Consider the following 23,181-nt stretch of genomic DNA (forward strand, 5'->3'; position numbering starts at 1 on the left):
CCATTTTACAGTTCTGTTTGTATGTATGTGTGGATAAAGAACATTAAGGTGCATTGCTGGTGGTAAAAATAAAAAATTCAAATGGAGATAAAAACAAGAGCGAGTTTAACCTTTAAGTATGAATTTACAGCACTCTTTGAAGGTGAAGATAAAGCTTGAATAATCTCTGAATTATTATGTTTTCCCCCATAGGTAATAAGCTCAATGAGCTCCCTTTCAGAGTATTGCCTACCCTCTATTCTGCGCACTCTTTTTGATTGGTATAAAAGGCAAAATGGCATAGAAGATGAATCTCATGAATACAGACCAAGAACAAGCACTAAATCCAAAAGGTACACTCTTGAATAAACATAATTTGGATTCAAAGATGTAATGTATTACATTTAAGTGTTCAGCTTCTGTTATACTTTTTATTTAAGTGGCTTTTCGGGCATTGAAATTTTGGAAAACAGGAATTTCAGGAAAATTCTGGTATTGGGTGACATTTCTGAATTGTAGGCAATCCATTTTTTGTATATCAATTTGAATAATCACTTTTTAGCTGAATAAGCAAAACAGATGTCTAAATATTTAAAGGGCACTCTCAAGATTCTTGGGCTCTAAATACTACCTATCTGTATTATAACATACTATCATTTTATTCTTCACATCAAGTTTATAGGAGTCTACCCCCAAACCACCTAAAGAAGGAGTGCAATATTCTTAGAATTAAAATTATGCTCCTGGACGATCCCATATCAACCAGAGTATTGGTCCTCACCACCATTTTGAATTTTGTGAATGCCATTTAAATAGTGCTTTTCATCTATTGTGTCCATCTGCTTTACTCTTGTGAGAAGGTACTGTACTGACAATAATCTCCAGGCGCATCAGAGAGCAGGATTGTTATAGATTTAGTAAGCTGCTTGTTCACAAGAATAGAACAGATGGTCTAAGTAACAGTAAAAAACACTATAGATTGCATACTTGCTTTCTCATATACATATATCCATATACCAAAACACTGCAAATAGCTCACTTGAAGAGCTCTAGCATAGTGGTCCTCAACTTTTCCAGACTACTGTACCCCTCTCAGGAGTCTGATTTGTCTTGAGTACCCCAAGTTTCACCTCACTTAAAAACTACTTGCTTACAAAATCAGATTATAAAAATTCAAAAGTGTCACAGCACGCTATTACTGAAAAATTGCTTATAAAATATATCAGTTGGAATATAAAAATTGTACTTACATTTCAGTGTATAGTATATAGAGCGGAAAAACAATTAATTGTATGAAATTTTAGTTTGTACTGACTTCGCTAGTGCTTTTATGTAGCCTGTTGTAAAACTAGGCAAATGCCTAGATGAATTGATGTACCCCCTGGAAGACCTCTGTGTACCTCCATGGGTATGCATACCCCTGGATGAGAACTAGTGCTCTAGCAAATATTAACCTGATCCCAAATAAGTAATATATGATGTTGTATGTTAATGTTCTATTATAACTTTGCCTTAATGAAGTTTCAGAACAAAACCCAATAATGCTACCTAAACCTCATATGATGTAATTGATTCTTGTGTTTTAGGGAACTAGATAATTGGCTGTATCGGTCTGCTTTTAGCAGAGAATTTTTTGAGACAGTTTTTAGTACAATTTTATTCTTTGAAAACTACAACTGCTTGAAAAGTGGCCAATAGTTATTGAAGTCAATTGGAGATGTGGGGCCTGCTAGAACTTCAGTTATTCAATGAGGATATAAGATTAGCATTTCATTTCATAGATTGTTATGAAAAATACACTGGATTTTCTCAGATTATTGTGTGATCTGACCTGCTAGTCTACATCCCTTATATTCATCCTGATCAATGAAAGCACTAAGCACATGGTTAATTTTAAGCACAGGTAGCCTAGTAGACGTCAGTGGGATTATTCATGTACATGAGAACTGTGCTGATCTTTACTGGTGTCTCAGAAAAATATCCTACTTAAATCAGTGGGAGTTTTGACTGAGAAAGGATACAGGGCTGGACCTTTGGGGATTGATAGCCATACACTTAAAAGTTCAATTTTTCTCATGAGCAGCTTTTCAATATACTTTAAAACTGAGCAAACGTTCACACTTATTTAGACTGGAAGCTACTCAGAGCAGGACAATTTCTTGTACATGTTTTATATAGCATCCAGCATGCAGTTAGTATTAATAAATAATGAAAGTAGAAAGCTAAGGAAGATATAGAAAGAGGATGCTGGCTGCTTGTGGATTCTTAACCAGTGAAAGGCATAGAAAAGACAGATAATGTCTTGTTTATTATCCAATCAGATGTTGGAACAGTCAACCTCAAATAAGTGTGCTAACTTGGACTTTTTGCTCACTTCTTAGTTGTCCAAAAATTCAGTTTCATGTTATATTAAATCTACTTTTTACCCTATTGTGTTAACAATTAACTGCACATGGGTGAATGAACTGGTATATAATAGCTGTCACATAAATGAAAGTTGAAAGAGACACCATTAATCTTTCCATATGTTCGAAATACCTCTTCACCCCACATCATACCACATCAAACCACTCAAAAACAAATGTGTTGTTTTTAATTATGTTTTAATTTTAATTATACTTTACAATATCCTTTAAATCCTTTTAATTATCCTTTAAAAAGTGGAAGTTAAATCCTATTAAGGAAAACAGAAAGGAGCATAAACTCTGGCAAGTGAAGTGTAAAAATATAATTAGGAAGGCCAAAAAATAATTTGAAGAACAGCTAGCCAAAGACTCAAAAAGTAACACCAATTTTTTTTTGTAAGTACATCAGAAACAGGAAGCCTGCTATACAACTAGTGGATCCATTGGACAATCGAGATGCTAAAGGAGCACTCAAGGAAGATAATGCCATTGTGCAGAAACTAAATGAATTCTTTGCATCAGTGTTCACAGCTGAGGATGTGAGGGAGATTCCCAAACCTGAGCCATGCTTTTTAGTTGACAAATCTGAGGAACTGTCCCAGATGGAGGTGTCATTAGAGCAGGTTTTGGAACAAATTGATAAATTAAACAGTAATAAGTCACCAGGACCAGATGGTATTCACCCAAGAGTTCTGAAGGAACTCAAATGTGAAATTGCAGAGCTACTAACTGTGGTATGTAACCTATCATTTAAATCAGCTTCTGTACCTGATGACTGGAGGATAGCTAATGTGATGTCAATTTTTTTTAAAAGGCTCCAGAGGTGATCCCGGCAATTACAGGCCAGTAAGCCTAACTTCAGTACCAGGCAAATTGATTGAAACTATAGTAAAGAACAGAATTATCAGACACATAGATGAACACAATTTGTTGGGGAGAGTCAACATGGTTTTTGTAAAGGGAAATCATGCCTCACCAATCTACTAGAATACTTTGAGGGTGTCAACAAGCATGTGGACAAGGGTGAACCAGTAGATATAGTGTATTTAGATTTTCAGAAAGCCTTTGACAAACACTCTTAAGCAAAGTAAGCTGTCATGGATAAAAAGGAAGGTCCTGTCATGGATCCAGGGTGGCGGGTGAACCACTGGCTGGGGGAGGCTAGCCCCCAGCCGGCCCCACCCCTCACACGAGGATTCGCCCCCTTTCTCCCGCCGGAGCCCCCCCACGGCCACCAGCTCCTCCCCCGACAGCCCCAGGCAGGCAGCGCGTGGCCCCAGCCGCTGAGCACAGGGCAGGCGGCCACTGAGCACAGAGCTGGCGGGCAGTGCACAACCCCCTGGCCCTGAGCAAAGGGTGGGCAGCCCCAGTGCCTCCAGCCCCTCCCCCCAGTGCTGGGTGGTGTGGCCCCAGTGCCCGGAGCTCCCTAACGTCCTGGCCCCCCTAACCCTAGCCTCAGCACACTGCTTCCCTGAAGAGGAGCAGGCAGCAGCCTGCCTGGGCTGGGGCCAAGCTGGAAAAGGCAAGCAGGGCTTCGGGGAGGAGCATGGGCGGGGCCACACCAGGCTGTTTGGGTAGGCACAGCCTCCCCCAGCCTATGCGACGCACCGCCCATGCATGAATCAGTAACTGGTTGAAAGATAGGAAACAAAGGGTAGGATTAAATGGTCAGTTTTCAGAATGGAGAGAGGATTTCTTGTTCGGTTCATTCCCTCTGAAGCACCTGGCATTGGCCATTGTCGGAAGACAGGATACTGGGCTAGATGGACCATTGGTCTGACCCCGTATGGACATTCTTATGTTCTTATGTATTTATTTATGAAAAATCCTGCAAGGTCACCTCTGTAACTACAGGGCATTTAGATATTCATGTTTGGCTGCTAGGCCAGCATGAAGATTTTCTATTCTTGGGAACTTGATTACAATTGAAGCAAAAATCAGTAGTGATTATAAAATATAATGTGTTGCTGTTGATACTACTAGGCTTTTTTCTTTCTTTTCTTTTAAGTTCTAATGCGATCTGACTGGAATATGAAAAGGATACTGAATTTCACCAGGCCAAACAAATCTTTTCTGAAAATAATCTTTAAAACATTGCCTGAGGCTCTTGCAAGTCTCATTTTCTTGTCACTGACTAAAAATTATTCATCAATAGTATGTATATATATTTTCGATGCCCAAATTTTTAGTACAGAACATTAGTCAGTATGACACAGTAAACTGTCATTCAACCCTAATTAAATGCAGAGGCCAAAATTTTCAAAACTGAGTGCGTAAAGTTAGCCAATTAAATACATATTTGGTCAATGGTCTTTGAGTTCAGCAGGATTTATTAGTACTCAGACCTCTGAAACCCAGGCCTATGATTTAGGTGTCTAACTATGGATTTAGGTGCCTGACTTTAGGTACCCATGTTTAAAAAATGTATCTCAATGGGAGCTGCTGGCTGTGCAGCACTCTAAACAGTCAAGCAAGCACCTAAATCTGGATTTGGGAATTTAACTTCAGGCTCCTATTTTTGAAAATCTTGACCTAAAATCATTTTTGACTAATACGACACTCTGGTACTGTTTCCACCTTCAAAACCATTGATAATTTAATCAACAGTGACATTGAGAGTGAGATCGAAATACAAAATCCACTCTCTAGATTTCAGTTCAGCATTACTCAATTAGAACATAAAAAGAGAAAATGGAGTACCTGAGTGTTGAGGGAGAAAGAGCCAACATGGGTCTCTGGAGCTGCAAACAGAGAGAGAGGAAGTGAAGGGAGGGCATGTCGACTTCTGAAAATAGATGAATGTGACAGGTCTGTCCTTGTGCTATTTATCCTAGATTTTAAGAGACTGTCATGGTACTGCCTTTCATTTTTTAATTTAGGATTACAGTTTGAAAAACTGGAACTAAAACCCAATTTATGATTATTTGTATACTTATAATTTATGCAGACTTATTATATAAAATAAGACACATGTCTCACTACTGTTTTATTTCTTGTTTTGATTTTGCAGTGATGAACAGCAGCGAGACTATCTAATGGAAAGAAGAGATTTAGCCATTGATTTTATTTTTTCTTTAGTATTAATAGAAGTTTTGAAACAGGTATGGGATCCTTAAAATAAATGATTCTTTAAGAAGTAAATGATTGTGAAGTTGTACAGTATTTCATCTCTCAGGCTAATTTTCAAATTATTATTAATTTATATTTATAACATAAATAGTCTAGCATAAAAATGGTTTCTAAATCAACTGTTTGTTTATTCTGTCCTCTCTTTCCACATATGGGAAACATCTTATTGAACTTAGTATTAATATGGACTTCGTTTTGCCATATTTTTCAGAGATGACATATTTCTCTTCAGTACTAAGCCGTCTTTATATTTTTAGCCCAATTTTCAGCTAGTATATTTATTCAGGGACGATATACAAAAATAATATTGGCATTGAAGTATGAAGCGTAAACTTTAATATTCACATGCCAGTTATGTTTTATTTGTACTTTCAGATTCCACTTCATCCTGTCATAGACAGTTTGGTACATGATGTTATTAACTTGGCTTTCAAGCACTTTAAATATAAAGAAGGGTAAGGCTCTTTCCCACACAAAACACGAAAAGAATTGCTTGCTGAATTGTTTAATAAAATTGTACTAGTTAAAGCAGTGTGCTTTCTCAACCATCTGATTTATTTCTTGCTAGGTACCTTGGTCCTAACACTGGAAATATGCACATTGTTGCAGATCTGTATGCAGAAGTAATAGGTGTGCTAGCACAAGCTAAGTAAGTATACTTAAATACATTGCCTATTGGAAATCAGAGAGATTTTAATTTTATCATTCTGGAAACATGGATATGTTGATATTCTTTATTTTATAGTTTAAAGGAACTGTAAATCATTTCACTTGAGCACTCTGTTCTCCAAAATGTTCCATCGCATGGGAGCCTATGAAATCACAGAAGGTGCAGACTGGGCTTCTGCATCCAGTCAAGCAATTCAAGCTAAATTCAACCAGACTACAACAGCTTTAGTTTTCATCACAGACGCTATCTGTGGAAAGCCTAAAGGGATGGAGGGACCTAATTTGAATGAGTTTTTCTACTATATGCTATTCTTTCCCTAACTTGGCAAAGCTAAAAATGACCCATACCCAGTCATGGAAACATTTTTTTTAAATTTTCACAATTATTGAAGTTTAGAACTAAATTTAAGTGGTGCATTTTTTGGAGATTATACTCATGTCACAGAGATAATTTTGGGACCTGCTGCTATTTTGTCAAAAAATGGTCAAAGTTATTTTTAGGTTGAAATGAACATGAATGAAGCAAAATATTGTTTAACAACCTTAAAGTTGCAAGCGTTTTTTTTCTCCTTTTCCATTCCCTTTTTTAACATAGTCTTTTCTTATATTGCTAGTTCTTTTATTTATCTTTTGTTTCTGTTCATTTTTTATATTGTTCTTTGTTAATATACGCTGTTATTAATTATATTAGAGTCGGGGGGCTGTTTGTGGAAGCAGGCCACACTTGTTAGTGTTTGCAAGACTGGGTTTTAAGTCATGACAAGAATAACAGAAAGAAATAATAACTCACAGAGACGTTGTGTGGGAGGTTAAAGAAAGTAAGCTCATATCATTGCTGAACACAGTAATAGCGATGTATAAAAGGTTATATAGTTTTGTTTTAAAAAGATACACAGGGCTGTTGTGTACCAGTCTCCTTGAGGAAGTCAGTTTCTTTCCCCTGTGCCTCCTCATTCTTTCCCCTATCTAATTTCTGTGTTTAGTTTCTTGCCTACCTCTGTCCCTTTCACCTGTTTTCCATCCCTGAGTTTTCCTCTCCACAGTTTTTAATTTATGGTTCCAGTTCTGAATTCTGTTTAATAGTAAACAGAGCCATAAGCAGTTACTAGCACAACAATCAAAAAGAAGCATCTATCCTTTTTTTTTTTAATTAAATTTTTTACCTCTTATTTTATTCATGGGATAATTGCGAATAGATCAAGATTTTTTGAGATTTTTCAAAATTATTCAATTACATTTTTTAGAAGTTTCATATATTCAATGGCTTGCTACGTGAAGTAACAAAATCCAAAATTAAAACTGAATTGCTTGCTTATGCTAGATCGCATAACTCTCATGGTATTGTTTCCTATCACTGGTTTCCTAGTGTGAACGCTCACAGAAAGTACATTTTGAAGTCCACTTTCTACAAATATACAAGCCCAGAAGCTTAAAATTTGCTAAGCATCCATACTAATAAAACTTGATTGAATAAATGTTTAAAGAAAGCAAACAGAAAAGGGGCATGGGCAGTACAAAGTACATTTGTTTAATAATTCAATATAATATTCATAGAAATATTCACCAGTAAGACATTCATCAGGAAATTAAAATTCCGTTAGTTAGTTATTGAGCCAGGATTCCTGAATGATTACTGAATTACAAGGAAAACAGATGACATGAGAGTACATATGAAATAATTTGATATCATTGGTGGATAAGTCATTGAACTGTACAAAGTGATCATGTGTAAATAAGAGGTGGTTTTGTGGAAAACACAATAAGGCCTTGATCTTGCAGCTTCTTGTGCCTGGGCATACGGCTGCACTTGCATGGAGTCCTATGGAAACCAGTTAGGATCTCCACATTCATAAAAGTTCATCTACAAGAAAAAGTTGCAGAATCATTTTCTCATTTATATAGGTTTCTGACCTGAGTTTCCATAAAATTTTAATTAATCTAATCACTATAGGCCTGATCCTGAAAATACCTGCACATACGTTTGTTTTACACATATTAGTAGTCCCGTTGACTTCTTTGAGACTGCTCATACAACTACTCTCATGACTAAACTACTCATATGAGTATTCACATGATCCAATGTTTGCAGGTCAGGGCCTATATTAAGGAGTGTATTTTCAGCCTGATTTGTGCCATTTTAACTGCATTAACATTGGTGGTGTTAATGTGTTTTAAATAATTGTTTAAAAGATTCTACCTACATTATTATCTATATTCAATTTTTTAAAATGTTTATTCTGCAGCAGCAAATTGAAATAGATGAAAAAGTATTATGTCTGAACAACAGATTTGAGGGAATTATTATATAATTATTATATCATATATCTCTTGTTTACTATGTGAAATCATTCTAAGTTGAATCTCAATAGAAAGTTAGAGTGGATGAGCTACCAACATAGAATTAAAAATTGTAACCTTTATCATAGTAGATTCCTGTTCCATGCCTTTGGATGACAATGAGTAATTGAAATGTCCTTGGGCACAGTACACTGTAAAGTTGCAGTTTCCCAATGTATGTCAAATAATACCACCACCTTCTAAAATATATTAGTATAGTGGTTACCATTTAAAAAATCAGCATTTACCATCAGTTACTTACTACCCTGTGGTATCTGAGAAACCACAGTATTTTCTTACACTTGGAATAGAAATTATCTCTGGTACCTAAGATACAATGGTGTTGTAACAACTATCAAGAAAATCTGAAGGCTAGCACAACCTATCTGAATATTTTTATGGTTATCATTTGAACATTTTCCTTTGAAAACTTGACACATGCTTGCAATAAAAATGTCTTTTATCCTGGATTTTCAAAAAAGTATGAAGAATTATTTTATGGTAGAGTTAGCTTATGTATAAAAAGAAGCACAGTGAATTAAAATTAGGAAAGTTCATTAGATACAGTAATGGGATAGGTCTAAGATCAGGCAATAAGATTTTCTCTCATTCTCCAAGCTTGTGGGAACTGGGAGCGCTATGGAAACAGTACACTCAGCCTTTGGGAGGAAGGGGAGCATTTTGCATTGCTCTCAATCCATCCATCCTGTCGATCTCTCTTTAATGTTTACAGGCACTAAGGGAGTTATGTTCAGCCATCTTTGGCCATAAAGATGTGGCAACTTAATGAAGAGGTTTTGAAGAGGGAACTATTGGGAAAATGGGAATGAGAGAGAGAAGCATCCCAGAGGACAGTGCGCACACACACATATACCCTAAATAAAAAAAACACACCTAGTAAGATATATTAAAACTCAAATAACTATTAATTATAGAATAAAAGAGATATAATAATTATTATATATTATATAATAATATATATATATATCTTTTATTGTTTCTCTTCTAGGTACCTTACAATACATGTCAAATCTTACTATCAGTCTATTGTTTTGTAACTAATCAGTGTGATTTCATAGATTTCCTGCTGTGAAGAAGAAATTCATGGCAGAATTAAAAGAGCTGCGGCATAAAGAGCAAAGCCCCTATGTGGTTCAAAGCATTATCAGTCTAATAATGGGGATGAAATTCTTTCGCATTAAGATGTATCCCGTGGAGGACTTTGAAGCCTCTCTTCAGTTTATGCAGGTAACATTCTTTAATATAGACCACACTTGGGCTGTCTTAAACAGTTTAATATATACTTGATCATAAGCCGGTTCGTTTATAAGCCGACCTCCCCAAGATGGATAAGTAAAAATGGAAAATGTTTATAACCCATTCATAAGCCGACCCTATAATTCAGGAGTCAGCAAACTTTGGCTCCTGGCCATCAGGATAAGCCGCTGGTGGGCCAAGATGGTTTGTTTACCTCGAACGTCCGCAGGCACGGAGGTAAACGTAAGTAAACAAAGTGTCTTGGCGCACCAGCTGCTTACCCTGCCGGGCCGGGACAGCAACTCGTGGGGAAATTTTTTGTGGGGGAGTAACCCCTGTGACCACCCCCCACATGACCCCACCCCTAGCCCGGGACCCCCACACTCTCCCCATCCCATTCTTTCCCACCTTATCTGGGGAGGGCCAGGGGAGGAAGTCTCAGGCCTGGCTGGAGCTGCTCCGGCAGGCTGGACAGTGCGGCCGCAGCCTGCTCCTGCAGGCCAGACCAGGTGACGCGGCTGCAGCATGTTCCAGCAGGCTGGGCCGGGTGGCACGGCTGCAGCATGCTCCGGCAGGCCAGGTGGCACAGCCACAGCCTGCTCTTGGGGGTGGGGCTGAGCGGCATGGCTGCAGCCTGCCAGCCCTAGAGCTGCAGCTGCTTCGGAGCCTGGGGGGAGAGCAGCGTGGCCAGAAGCGGAGAGACTCTGGCCCCGCCTCTTCCCTTCTGGCTCTGCTGGCTGTGCTGCCTCTCCTTGCTCCCTCTGTTGGGGGGAGAGGCTGTGTCCCACCTCTCCCTCTCTATACCCGTTCATAATCCAACCCCCTTCTCAGGTGCTTCCCTTTTTTACTAAAAAAATTTGGCTTATGAACGAGTATATACGGTATATCATGCTGTAAAAGGCAGGGAAAATCATATTAGAACTTTAAAAAAATCCTCATTTTTTGGTCCTTAATGCACAAAGGACACTATTCCTAAAAGATTAGCTTACATGTGGGTATCTTTATTCTTTTTCTCTCTGGGCATTTTTTGTGACAGATGGACACATTGGCAGTCGCCATTAATTTTTTTTAAAAATCCTATTAAAAATACATGCTTTTTTACTGGCCTGTGTATGGAGACTAGCTGAGTGAAGATTTCTCAGAGATAAAAATCAATATACCCTATGGTAATGTTAGGTGTCCTAAAGTAAGTATTTGAAAAATTAATACAAATATATATTTTGTTTTCTATAAAACCTAAATAGCAACTGCATAAGTTTTATTTTGGCAAAATGCTTTATATCATATTTAGCAACATAGAAACAATCTCTTTTTCCTCTTCTCTTTGGAGCAGCACACCCACAGTCCATCTTGGTTATGTTTCCGTGTGTGCAGCCACATTCATGAATACTGACATAATTTCATATCAGTTACACAGAGGTGTCATGTTGCACAATTTTGTGTGTGTCAAATGTACATTGGTGGTATGAATAAATGGTAATGTTTTCTGATAGTACAGTACTATTGGGGCCCATTCTTGCTCCCTTTGAAGGCAATGGCAAAATTTCCATTTATTTGAAGCAAGATTCAAATTGAATCTATCTAGATTTTTGTACTGTAGTCATCACCATACTATCTGAGTGCCAAACTCACCATCACGCACAGAATATAAATGTATTATAATAGGTGTTAAAAGTATGTATTAAAATCAGCCATACATGATGTGTTTTATAATACAGCTTGCACTTTACACATATATTTACAGTATAATAATTATAAACTACGGGCTATATTGAAATTGGTTTACACGCCCAGGCAAGGGAGGAAAAGATAGTGAGAACCATCCTTGTATGCTATATAGGCTGTGTGCTAACTAAGGCAGGGAGACGCACTGTCCCAGATAGCACTTTTTCCATACCCACATAAAAGGGTAATTGCAGAATTGTCAGGATGGGGTGAATTTATAAAGGGCCTTCACCAACTCATTGGATGTGCTGATGACCTGGCTATTGTAGGAGATAAAAGGAAAACCCTTATAAGGCCTATATTTTATATGGATGAGAGACCTGGCCTCTTGCTAAAAAGAAAGAAAAGCAACTAACGACCTTCAAAAATAAAGTCTTGAGATGAGTTTTGGGGGTATTAAGGGAGAATGATATATAGAGCAGATCTAATAGGGAACTGTTGGAAGTCTATGAAGAGCCAACTACAGTAACTCCTCTCTTAACATTGTAGTTATGTTCCTGAAAAATGCTACTTTAAGCAAAACGATGTTAAGCTAATCATAGAATATCAGGGTTGGAAGGGACCTCAGGAGGTCATCCAACCCCCTGCTCAAAGGAGGACCAATTCCCAACTAAATCTTCCCAGCCAGGGCTTTGTCAAGCCTGACCTTAAAAACCTCTAAAGAAGGAGATTCCACCACTTCCCCAGGTAACCCATTCCAGTGCTTCACCACCCTGCTAGTGAAAAAGTTTTTCCTAATATCCAACCTAAACCTCCCCCACTGCAACTTGAGACCATTACTCCTTGTTCTGTCATCCGCTACTAGAGAACAGTCTAGATCCATCCTCTTTGGAACCCCCTTTCAGGTAGTTGAAAGCAGCTATCAAATCCCCCCTCATTCTTCTCTTCTGCAGACTAAACAATCCCAGTTCCCTCAGCCTCTCCTCGTAAGTCATGTGCTCCAGCCCACTAATCATTTTTGTTGCCCTCCGCTGGACTCTTTCCAATTTTTCCACATCCTTCTTGTAGGGTGGGGCCCAAAACTGGACACAGTACCCCAGATGAGGCCTCACCAATGTTGAATAGAGGGGAATGATCACATCCCTCGATCTGCTGGCAATGCCCCTACTTATACAGCCCAAAATGCCGTTAGACTTCTTGGCAACAAGGGCACATTGTTGACTCATATCCAGCTTCTCGTCCACTGTAACCCCTAGGTCCTTTTCTGCAGAACTGCTGCCTAGCCATTCAGTCCCTAGTCTGTAGCAGTGCATGGGATTCTTCCGTCCTAAATGCAGGACTCTGCACTTGTCCTTGTTGAACCTCATCAGGTTTCTTTTGGTCCAATCCTCTAATTTGTCTAGTCCAATCCTCTAATTTGTCTAATCCAATTTCCCCTTAAGAATTAATGCAAATGCGGGGGTAGGGGATGGGTTCCAGGGAATTTTTTTTTTGCCAGACAAAAGACATTATATACATATACAGTATAAGTTATACATAATTTTAAACAAACAATTTAATACTGTACTCCCTAATGATGATTGTGAAGCTTGGTTGAAGCAGAGGCATAGCGGGGTCAGGACGCGGGGCCTTGCCCCGCTCCACCCACCAGGCATTCCAGCTGGGGAGTGGGGTCGGGGCATGGGGGCTTGCCCCATTCCGTCCGGCGCTCCAGCCGGGGAGCAGGGTCCGGGGCTTGCCCACTCCCTGGCTGGAATGCCGAGTGGGCGGAGTGGGGCGAGCCAAACAACCTTATATTGGAACATTGCGTGACCTTAAATGAGTATGTTCTCGAATAGATTAGCAACCTAATAACGAAACAATGTTAACCGGGACGACTTTAAGTGAGGAGTTACTGTATAGTAAATGTAGTGAAATCTCAACAACTCCAGTGGGCAGGGCATGTACTTAGGACAGCAGAAGACAGACCAGCTAAGCCTTTCTTGGAGGGACATCCATATGGTGTCTCACCATCGAAGAAGAAGATGGAGGGATAATGTTGATCAAGACCTGAGAGCTCTTAATGTGAATTATCATCAATGGGGAAAAAATGCTCTTCACAGGAAGGGATGGAGGCAAATCGTGAGGGTGGCCAAGGACCTGTATTGTCTATAGACCCAGGGAGGAGGAAGAGTATCTGTCTGGGCCTTGGGCCAAGATATGCAGGAGTAACTGGAGCTAGGTGCCTGTTTACTCCGTTTCCAGAGCAGTTGAGGAGAGAGGAGTGTGGAATGGGCACATCCTTGTCTCCTTCCTCTCCACTCACTGACCAATATAGCTATGGGGATGGGTAGTAGTTTATTGCGGGTATAGCCCCATAATAAATTACTACCCTCCACAGTGAAGAGCTCCATTCTGAGCCACAATTCATGCCCTCACAATTACTGTAGGCCAGGGGTTGGCAACCTTTCAGAAGTGGTGTGCCAAGTCATCATTTATTCACTCTAATGTAAGGTTTCGCATGACAGTAATACATTTTAATGTTTTTAGAAGGTCTCTTTCTAGAAGTCTATAATATATAACTAAACTATCGTTGTATGTAAAGTAAATACGGTTTTTAAAATGTTTAAGAAGCTTCCTTTAAAATTAAATTAAAATGCAGAGCCCCCCGGACCGGTGGCCAGGACCCGGGCAGTGAGTGTGCCACTGAAAATCAGCTCGTGTGCCACCTTTGGCACGTGTGTCATAGGTTGCCTACCCCGCTGTAGGCCGTGTCCTTGAAACATAATCTAACCCAAAATATTTAGGGCAGGATTGTCCCTTGGTTCACGTACCCACTTGGTGGAATAAAGAGACAAAAGGGGATTCCATATTCCCTTCTGTGGGCTATGTTCCAGATGGATCCGAATGCAGGGCTGTTACTACTGCTCCCACAGAGAGGCTAGGCAGGGATGGGGATTGTCGGAAGCCTTGCATTTGGCCCCCCAATTAACCAGCCTGCACAAGCTAAAGCAAATGGAGAGTCATGGACAGAGCCACAATTCCCTCCTGATCTATTGCTAGGACTATGCACTGCCTCATACCTAGGGCAGATTGTGAATGTGGAACCTAAATCTTAATTGACATATAAAATGTTCTTTGCAGTATAAGAAAAAAAAGCTATCACATATGCTTTTAGCAAACATTGAGATGTCTTTATTCCACCTGATGTGCAATTTTTTTTTCTTCTCTTTAATTGTCTGCCAGGAATGTGCACATTATTTCCTTGAAGTGAAGGACAAAGATATCAAGCATGCATTAGCAGGACTGTTCGTTGAAATTCTTGTACCTGTAGCTGCTGTGAGTTTTATTTATTTGCATGATTTTTTCAAGTTAGATTCAAAAGTCAATGTATGAAAAACAGTGTTAACATTAAATCTCTTTTCAGGCTGTTAAAAATGAAGTGAATGTTCCCTGTCTGAGGAACTTTGTTGAAAGCCTGTATGACACAACACTTGAGCTTTCTTCTCGAAAGAAGCACTCACTGGTAAGTAATCCTGAGAAGCTGAAGCTAAAATTCTTCATCAGAAGTCTTTCTAGGCAAGATTCTCAAAGGGCTTGCAGAATTGTTGCAAAACCATTTATCTGCATCTGGCTCAATGTACAATTAATTGCTATTTCAAAAGTGTATGTTATATCCACATCTATTTTAATCTGAATCCTCTAGGTGTTTTCAGATCCTGCAATTATGATTATAAAATGGTCAATACCTGTTGTGTCTGACCATTAGCACAGAGAAAAAAGTTAACAGAGAGTGCATTGCCTGTCAAGTGAGAACTAATGGGACATGTGGGAACAGCTCTTTCAAAACGGTTAAGTAATGTTTTGTGGGAACAAACCAATATATAACAGTGCCTTTTTACACAGCATGTCAGCTAAGAAGCTCTCTATTTCATATTTTCTTGAGAGATTAACAGTGGCATAACAGTGTATAGCTGAAATGGATTAAATGGAGCACTGAGTCAGGTTGATGCTGGCTGCCTTAAGCATTCTATCTTTCCAGCTGGGTCAGTGCACCTCAGCACTGCGGCCTCTGTTAATCCATTTTGAAGTCTTTGGCCTTTTAAGAAAAGAAAGTTATTTTCATTGGTCCGTTCTTATTTATGTACAAGTCAAAAGGACCTCCCTGTCCCCCACTATCTCACTGAGTGTTGGGAAGTGATGCTATCTGATTTCATTGATGGACTCGTACAGGCACACTTGTGACTGCTGCTGTCATTACTCCAGCCAGTTCCAGAAGGGAGTCAAAATACTTCTTTCTGGGTGAAATTCTGCCTCCATTGAAGTTAGTGGGAGTTTTGCCATTGACTTCAATGGAGCCAAGATTTCTCCCTTTAGGCACATGTGTAGCCAACCCTGTTGCGGATGCAGACACACTGATAACACTGTTGAAACTACAGCAAACTAAGGATCCAATTCTTCAATCCTTATGCTGAGTAGAACTTTCCCAAACAAATAACCTCATTGAAGATAATGGGGCGTCTCACTAGAGTAAATGGCACTCAATTTGAGAAAGGGATAGAGTTGGGGCCTTTCTGTGAGATTTCTCACAGACAGATACCATATAATGAAAAGTAATGAAATAGAATAGACTCCTGAGATGATCTATTAGAAAAGCAAACATTGCAAAGAAGAGAATGGTAAGCAGCTAGCAGTGATAGCAGTAGCTGCAGATATTTCCAGGGGAAGGACTATTGGCCTCTTTAAACAAGAATACATGATACTTTAAATTTTAGGGGATGAGTTTTTGCTATGAGAATTATGTTTTGGGGATTATTAGTCATTGTTCAGTCAATATGCATTTAACCTATCTTGTCCTGTAGGCAGGGCCTTCCTTAGCAGGGTGTGGGGCCCGGGACATAGGTGCCAAGTTTCTAATCTGCTGGGGGGTGGTCCCCTCTGGCTCCGCACAGGCCATGCCCCCACTCCACCCCTTCCCCCAAGGCCCCATCCCCACCCTGCTTCTTCCCACCCCCGCTCTGCCCCCTCCCTGCCTCTTCCCTGCCTAGTTCCACCCCCTCCCCCGCGTACGCTGCGCCCTCACTTCCCTCCCCTCCCAGCACCTCCTGATGCAGCAAAACATCTGATCCGTGGTAGGTGGTAGCCGCTGAGAGGGAGGAGAGGTACTGATCGGCGGAGCCTGCTGACGGGCAGGAGGCGCTGGGGAGAGGGGGAGATTCTAGTAGGGGGGCTCCCCCCCGACCCCACTGGCCTGCCTGCTGCTAGCTGCTCGCCTCCCCGCTTGTCTCCTCACCCCTCCTGCCTCATCTCCCCGCTTGCCTCCTCATGATTTTATAGAAGCGTGGGGGGCCCTGGGCGGTCACCCCAATTTGCCGTACCCAAAGGACGGCTCTGCCTGCATGGGGCTGTTCATCTGCCAAATACATGATGTTTATCAGTCTGGTGAGGAAGCTTTAATTCTCCTCTGGCTACTACATTTTTGTGTTTTGATGTAGAATGCTAAAAAGTTATATGTATTTGGTTTTATGTGTCAGTGAACTTGGAGTTAAACTAGCTACGGACAATCTGTGCCCTAGGTTGAGAGAAACAGGATTTGGATTTTACAGTGAGGTTTACATTTAGGGGCAAGCCTTAGGCTGAAATTTTAGGGTTAATTTTAAGAGTCTGTTGTGTTTATGGTGAAAAAAGTTGCCTCCTCTTTGGTCATTGTTTTTTTAAAGGCCTGACCTGGCTGCATTTAAAGAAGAACTGACCCAGAGGAGGAGCTTGAAACAGCAGGTCACTGTCAAAATCAACATATTTATTCCTGACTTTTAGTCTAATATTTTAGCTTAACAATAGCAATACAAATGTCAAACGCTGGTCAGAACAGATTTGGGAAAAGAACCCCGCACACAGTGTTTGGTTTTCTATCCTTTGTCTTGCCTGTTTTTACACTCTGCGTAACTACCCTACAAGATTAAACCTCCAGAAGGCTTATGTTTTGACCATCATTTAAACCATGTGCCCCTGGGATCTGACAGTTCTTCAAATAAATAACCATGGATTTTGAGGGGAGTTAGGTCTTCTGTAAACAACAAACAATGGACTATGGGAATTCTAATGCTGAGTATGGCACGCACAGTAATTCCCCAGCTACTACATTTCTCAGTTAACTGACACAGAAATTAGCCCTATGATGCTGCAAAATTTTGGCCCATCTTTAGGATTTATGAACAGTGATACACTTAGGCATTTGATTGTTTTTGGTGCAAATGTAATTCTAAATTTGTACAAAGTAATCCATACAAATTCATAACAGCTTTAGAGAAACATTCCTTTTAAATTATGTTATTGAACAATGTGTTTATGTTGGCTGGTGCATATAGCATAACACAGGGGATCTAGGACTCTAAATGTACAATGGTTCTAGTGTTAAATTAGTTTGATGTTTTGTTGACATACAAATAATCCTGTATCATCTTTCTTTCTATTTAGGCTTTGTATCCTTTGGTAACATGCCTGCTTTGTGTCAGTCAGAAGCAATTCTTTTTAAACAGATGGCATATTTTCCTCAACAACTGCCTATCCAATCTCAAAGTTAGTATCTTACTTTCTTTTTTAATACTTTGCTAGCTCACTGTACGTAGGCTGGGTTGTCTTTAGTTTTACGTGATTTAGCTAGATAGGTTGTTCTCAAATTTTTGTACTGGTGACCCTTTTCACATAGCAAGCCTCTGAGTGCGACCCCCCTGATAAATTAAAAACACTTTTTTTATATACTTAACACCATTATAAATGCTGGCGGCAAAGTGGGATTTGGGGTGGAGGCTGACAGCTCAAGACCCCCCATGTAATAACCTCGTGACCCCCTGAGGGATCCCAACTCCCAGTTTGAGAACCCCTGAGCTAGATTATTGATAATAGCTGAATCTATCAGTAATTTTATTTCATAGCAATGTTTTTATAATTTAACAATACAGGATTTTGTCAATGAAAAAAAATATTCCTATGCCTAGTTTGAATTTCTCATATCTTTATTAATGGAGAGTGGCTTGAACCAAACAACCCAAATATTGCATATGCATGTGAGGACAGACTAAATTGTTGGTAAAAGTTGGCCAGGAATGGAGTGGAAGAAGAAAATTGCCAAATGTTACCTTTGAACCTTTTACTTCATTCAGTCAGGGGTTCTTAAACTGGAGCACTTGCTGCTGGCCTGAGGAAAGCTGGCTGGTCACGTGGTACTGATTCTCCTTGTTTCAATCTGAAAGTCTCATTAAAGAAACTAAAACTAAATTAAAATGTTTGTGGCACTACTGTTTCTGTCCACCTAAACAATTGATGTTCTTCCCAAAGACTGATACATGGTTTACTAATTATTATCACAGCCATTTTCATCCAGTCCTTAAGGAACTAAGAAATATTAAAAAATTCACCTCATGTGAATGTATGATATGTGCTTCTTTAAAAGATGCTTTTTCTCTGGTGTGCACACCCTGTGATGCTATTCGGTGTACAGTAAAATTAAGATATTTTGTTGAATAGTGAAGGAAATGTCAGAGATGTGAAACTTACATCATCACTTATTGAGTTAAAGAAGGAGAGGAAGGATGGTCTTGTAGTTAGGACTTGTTCCAAAGCCTATTATATTCAGTGAGAGTCTTTCCACTGACTTCAGAGTGCTCTGATCAGGCTTTTAGTCTTTCTCTGCCTCACTGCTATTACCTGTAAATACCTTACCTCACAAGTCTTGTGAGGGCAAATTCATTCATATATGTGAAGTGCTCAGATACTATGATTGTGGAGGCTATACTAGAATCTAGGCAGATAGATAAAAGTTAAAGCACCTACAATAAGCACACCGACTCTTTTTGAGAATGAACTTTGCTGTTTAATATTTGTGCTGTAGTATGTTTGATCTTAAAACACTTCATTACTGGGTGGTAATTCCATATGTACACAAAGTAGTATGTAGAGGTAACTGCTGAACAATGAAATTGAGATATGTTGCGTGTTTGGAGGCTTTTTAAGCATTGAGAAGATGTTTCTGCAGTATGCTGAACTGTCCTCTCAATACGTCTGACAAAGTGGGTATTCACCCACGAAAGCTTATGCTCCAATACGTCTGTTAGTCTATACGGTGCCACAGGACTCTTTGTCGCTTTTTACAGATCCAGACTAATACGGCTATCCCTCTGATACTTGTCCTCTCAATAGGTTGCCAGAATCCATGGTTTGTCCAGCAAAAAAGACTATTGATGCAGTTTGCTGAATTGGGACAAGAATTTACGTTATGTAACTGTAAACATTTCCTAACAAGTGAGGAATGTAATCTATGGGGTAGTTTCCAAAAGGAAGTGGCAGTCCTATTGTTTTGGATCATTTTAAAGTTGCACTGGACAAAGTGATAATTCCTTATTAAATATTCTCTATCGTCCTTCGGTTGGACAAGGGAGGTTAGACAAGGTGACCTAATAAATCTTTTCCATATCTAGTTTCTGTTTATGAATATTTCATGTACTGTTTTGCTGACTGAGCTTCCTGGTTTTTTAACTAATTGCAGTATTGCTTTGATGTCAAATGGTAGTTTTGAAATGGAATAGTTAATAATCAAATGAAAAATAATTTGTCATTTAAGTGTTAATTCGATACAGATACAGATTTTTATATTCAATTGTATATTAATTTTAGTTTTTAAAAAGTGATGTGGCTCAACAGCACTGCCATTAATTTTTGTGACTTGCTTTTATAGAATTTATGAAATTCGGCTGTAGTTATTTAGTTTAGTGTGTTTAAATCATTCTGACATTTGTAAATGTTTTAAATGTCTTTATTTAGTGACTGTGGCTTGAGTAATGTTAAAATTAAATATGTTGTTCATGCTAATACGTGACGCTCTACATTAGCAAAGCTAGCCTTTCATGCTCACTTATACTGCACGTTAACTTGAAAAGCTGCTTGGTCAAAGTTCAGACCAATGCCATTCAGGCACATAAATCATCAGAAGGGGGAGGGCGTCAGGTGGGAAAATGAAAGCATTTCTGTGTTCTAAACAGTAAGATAGGGTAGCGTTTAGAAAGTTTTCGGAAGGCTTTACTTTATACTTTATACCACAGGGTTAGGCAACCTATGGCACACGTGCCAAAGGCGGCACGCAAGCTGATTTTCAGTGGCACTCACACTGCCCGGGTCCTGGCCACCGGGCCGGGGGGCTCTGCATTTTAATTTAATTTTAAATGAATCTTCTTAAACATTTTAAAAACCTTGTTTACTTTACATACAACAATAGTGTAGTTATAGACTTATAGAAAGAGACCTTCTAAAAAAGTTAAAATGTATTACTGGCAGGCGAAACCTTAAATTAGATTGAATAAATGAGGAATCAGCACACCACTTCTGAAAGGTTGCCGACCCCTGTTATACCACCTTAAACTTCTCTAAGATAATCAATTTTTGGATGGTTAGCAAGCATTCCAGAAACAAAGGTTTTGATGTGGGTTTTTTTGGTGGGGCCTTTTAAAAACCTAATACATAGGCATAGTTTGGGAGGACATGGTGGGGCATTGCTTCCCAAACTGCAAGCCCTGGGCAGGCGTGGAATCTGCTTCTCCCCTTCCCCCCCGCCCACTTAGCCCTGTTAGCCTGGCTGGAGTAACTTCCTGAACTACGCCTGTGACCTCATATGATGGATATTATTATTTGCTTTGCATAGATATGAACCTGTGATGTACTTTACAGTATTACAGATTTATCCCAACCTGCCAGAATAAAATCCCATCTGCTCCTTGGCAAAACTCCCATTGACTTCTATATGGCCAAGACATCACTCTGGGAGAAATAGATACAGTATATGATTGTCAGGAAACTTGGACACTTTCAGGCCAGAGGGGCAAAAGTTCCAGAGTCAAGGGCCATCACTGAGAATATCCTGTCCCAGGCTAGGGACTATTAAGTAAACTCAGGCATCCCAGGTGACCTCATCAGCTAGGGTAGAATGAAGTTAAATCCGAAAAGAAGAGACGAAGCAATGGAACTGCCCATGAATAAGTCCCAGATGACCACTGCAAACATTTGGATGTATTAGGGCAAAATTATAGAGGAATCTCAGAGTAATACAAATTCTGCCCTTATATTAAAAGGCAATCAAGTGGGCCAGCTATACATGTCACTGTAATTGCAGGGCAGAATCTCTCAGGGTATGCCAAAACCGTGCACCAACAGGTGTCCCATGCTGCTGCTCTAAAAGAAGCAACATGTTTCTCTGGTTAGCGTGTGCTGCTAGCGGGGGTGGGACTGGACAGATTCCATAGCTGGCATATCGCGACACCTCTGGAATGTGGTGCATCAACTAATGCAGTTACAGGTCTCCTCATAGCCATCGGTGGAGTGCGAGTTAGAGATACTTGGTCTTATGGCCAGCAGCTCTGCACTGCTCAGTAGCACAAAACAAACAGTAAGTTGCTCTAAGGACATAGGTGAGAGATTCCCCTGATGGATCATTATCTGGAAGTAGAGTAAATCCAGCATAGCCAGCTGTATGTTTTTATTCTCTCCTCCTCCCCTCCGGCACAGAAGGAACTGTAGGACAAACTGCAAGTATTAAGGGGTCTACTTGCTTAACTTTGAGAATGGTGAGTAGTACAACAGAGGTCAATAAAGCTTACTCATTTGCCTATGTGTTTTGCTGGATCAAGGCCAAAATTATGTTAGATGCTGAAAAGTGACTAAGGCCTGGTCTACACTGCGGGGTGGGGGGGAGATTGATCTAAGTTACGCAACTTCAGCTACATGAATAATGTAGCTGAAGTCAACGTACTTAGATCTACTTACCGCGGCGGTGTCTTCACTGTGATAAGTTAACAGCTGATGCTCTCCCGTCAACTCTGCCTGCGTCTCTCGCCCTGGTGGAGTACCGGAGTCGACGGGAGAGCGCTCAGCAGTCAATTTATCGCATCTAGACTAGATGCGATAAACTGACCCCCTCTGGATCGATCGCTGCCCGTCAATCTGGCGGGTAATGTAGACAAGCCCTTAGTCACCTTCTTCCTCCCTTTTTTCTGTCCAAACATAGCCTGGCCAGGCCCAGGGACCTGGCCCTCCCCTGGTGGAAGCACAACCCTGTTTCTTTCCAATTCTGTTATTTAAGAAGGTCATTCCTAGGAGCTCCACCAAAACTGTCTCACAGCTGGGAGGCTGTTCAATATTACTGAAGACAGCTATTCAGATTATGGATGTAGAGGAGCTGTTTTATTTTAAAATGTGATTTGCCAATGATAATATAAAGTGTATTTGCCTGTATCTCTACACTTTTAATCTGCAAGTAAGCCAATACAAAAATAATTTGCTTTGTGTCTTCTGTAATATATTTGAAAACATGCTACCATTTATAACCTGATATAGAATTTAGTAATGACTTTAAATTAAATTTATGGTGAATAATTTTCAGTATAAAATTTTATTCAAACTAGGACTGTCAAGTGATTAAAAAAAATGATCGCACAATTAATCACATGATTAATTGCACTGTTAAATAATAATAGAATACCATTTATTTAAATATTTTTGGATGTTTTCTACATTTTCAAATATATTGATTTCAATTACAACACAGAATACAAAGTGTGCAGTGCTCACTTTTTATTTATTTTTGAATACAAATCTTTGCTTTGTAAAAAACAAAAGAAATAGTATATTTCAATTCACCTAATACAAGTACTGTCATGCAATCTCTTTATCATGAAAGTTGAATTTACAAATGTTGAATTATGTACAAAAAAAT

General features: G+C 39.5%; 1 protein-coding gene across 1 annotated transcript in view; it reads left to right on the forward strand.

Moving 5' to 3' along the window:
- Window positions 1-23,181, forward strand: part of LOC112113029 (protein furry homolog) — a 285,155-nt gene that overhangs the window by 90,666 nt on the left and 171,308 nt on the right. Inside the window, exons 5-12 of the mRNA XM_029911959.1 lie at window positions 193-332; window positions 5,395-5,485; window positions 5,889-5,968; window positions 6,082-6,162; window positions 9,599-9,767; window positions 14,667-14,759; window positions 14,848-14,946; window positions 17,898-17,999. Of these exons, the coding sequence (XP_029767819.1) occupies window positions 193-332; window positions 5,395-5,485; window positions 5,889-5,968; window positions 6,082-6,162; window positions 9,599-9,767; window positions 14,667-14,759; window positions 14,848-14,946; window positions 17,898-17,999 (855 nt within the window). The remainder of the gene's footprint in view (window positions 1-192; window positions 333-5,394; window positions 5,486-5,888; window positions 5,969-6,081; window positions 6,163-9,598; window positions 9,768-14,666; window positions 14,760-14,847; window positions 14,947-17,897; window positions 18,000-23,181) is intronic.

The sequence above is a fragment of the Terrapene carolina genome, unplaced genomic scaffold (genome assembly GCF_002925995.2).
Source record: "Terrapene carolina triunguis isolate 2854851 unplaced genomic scaffold, T_m_triunguis-2.0 Scaffold139, whole genome shotgun sequence".
Lineage (NCBI taxonomy): Eukaryota > Metazoa > Chordata > Testudines > Emydidae > Terrapene > Terrapene triunguis.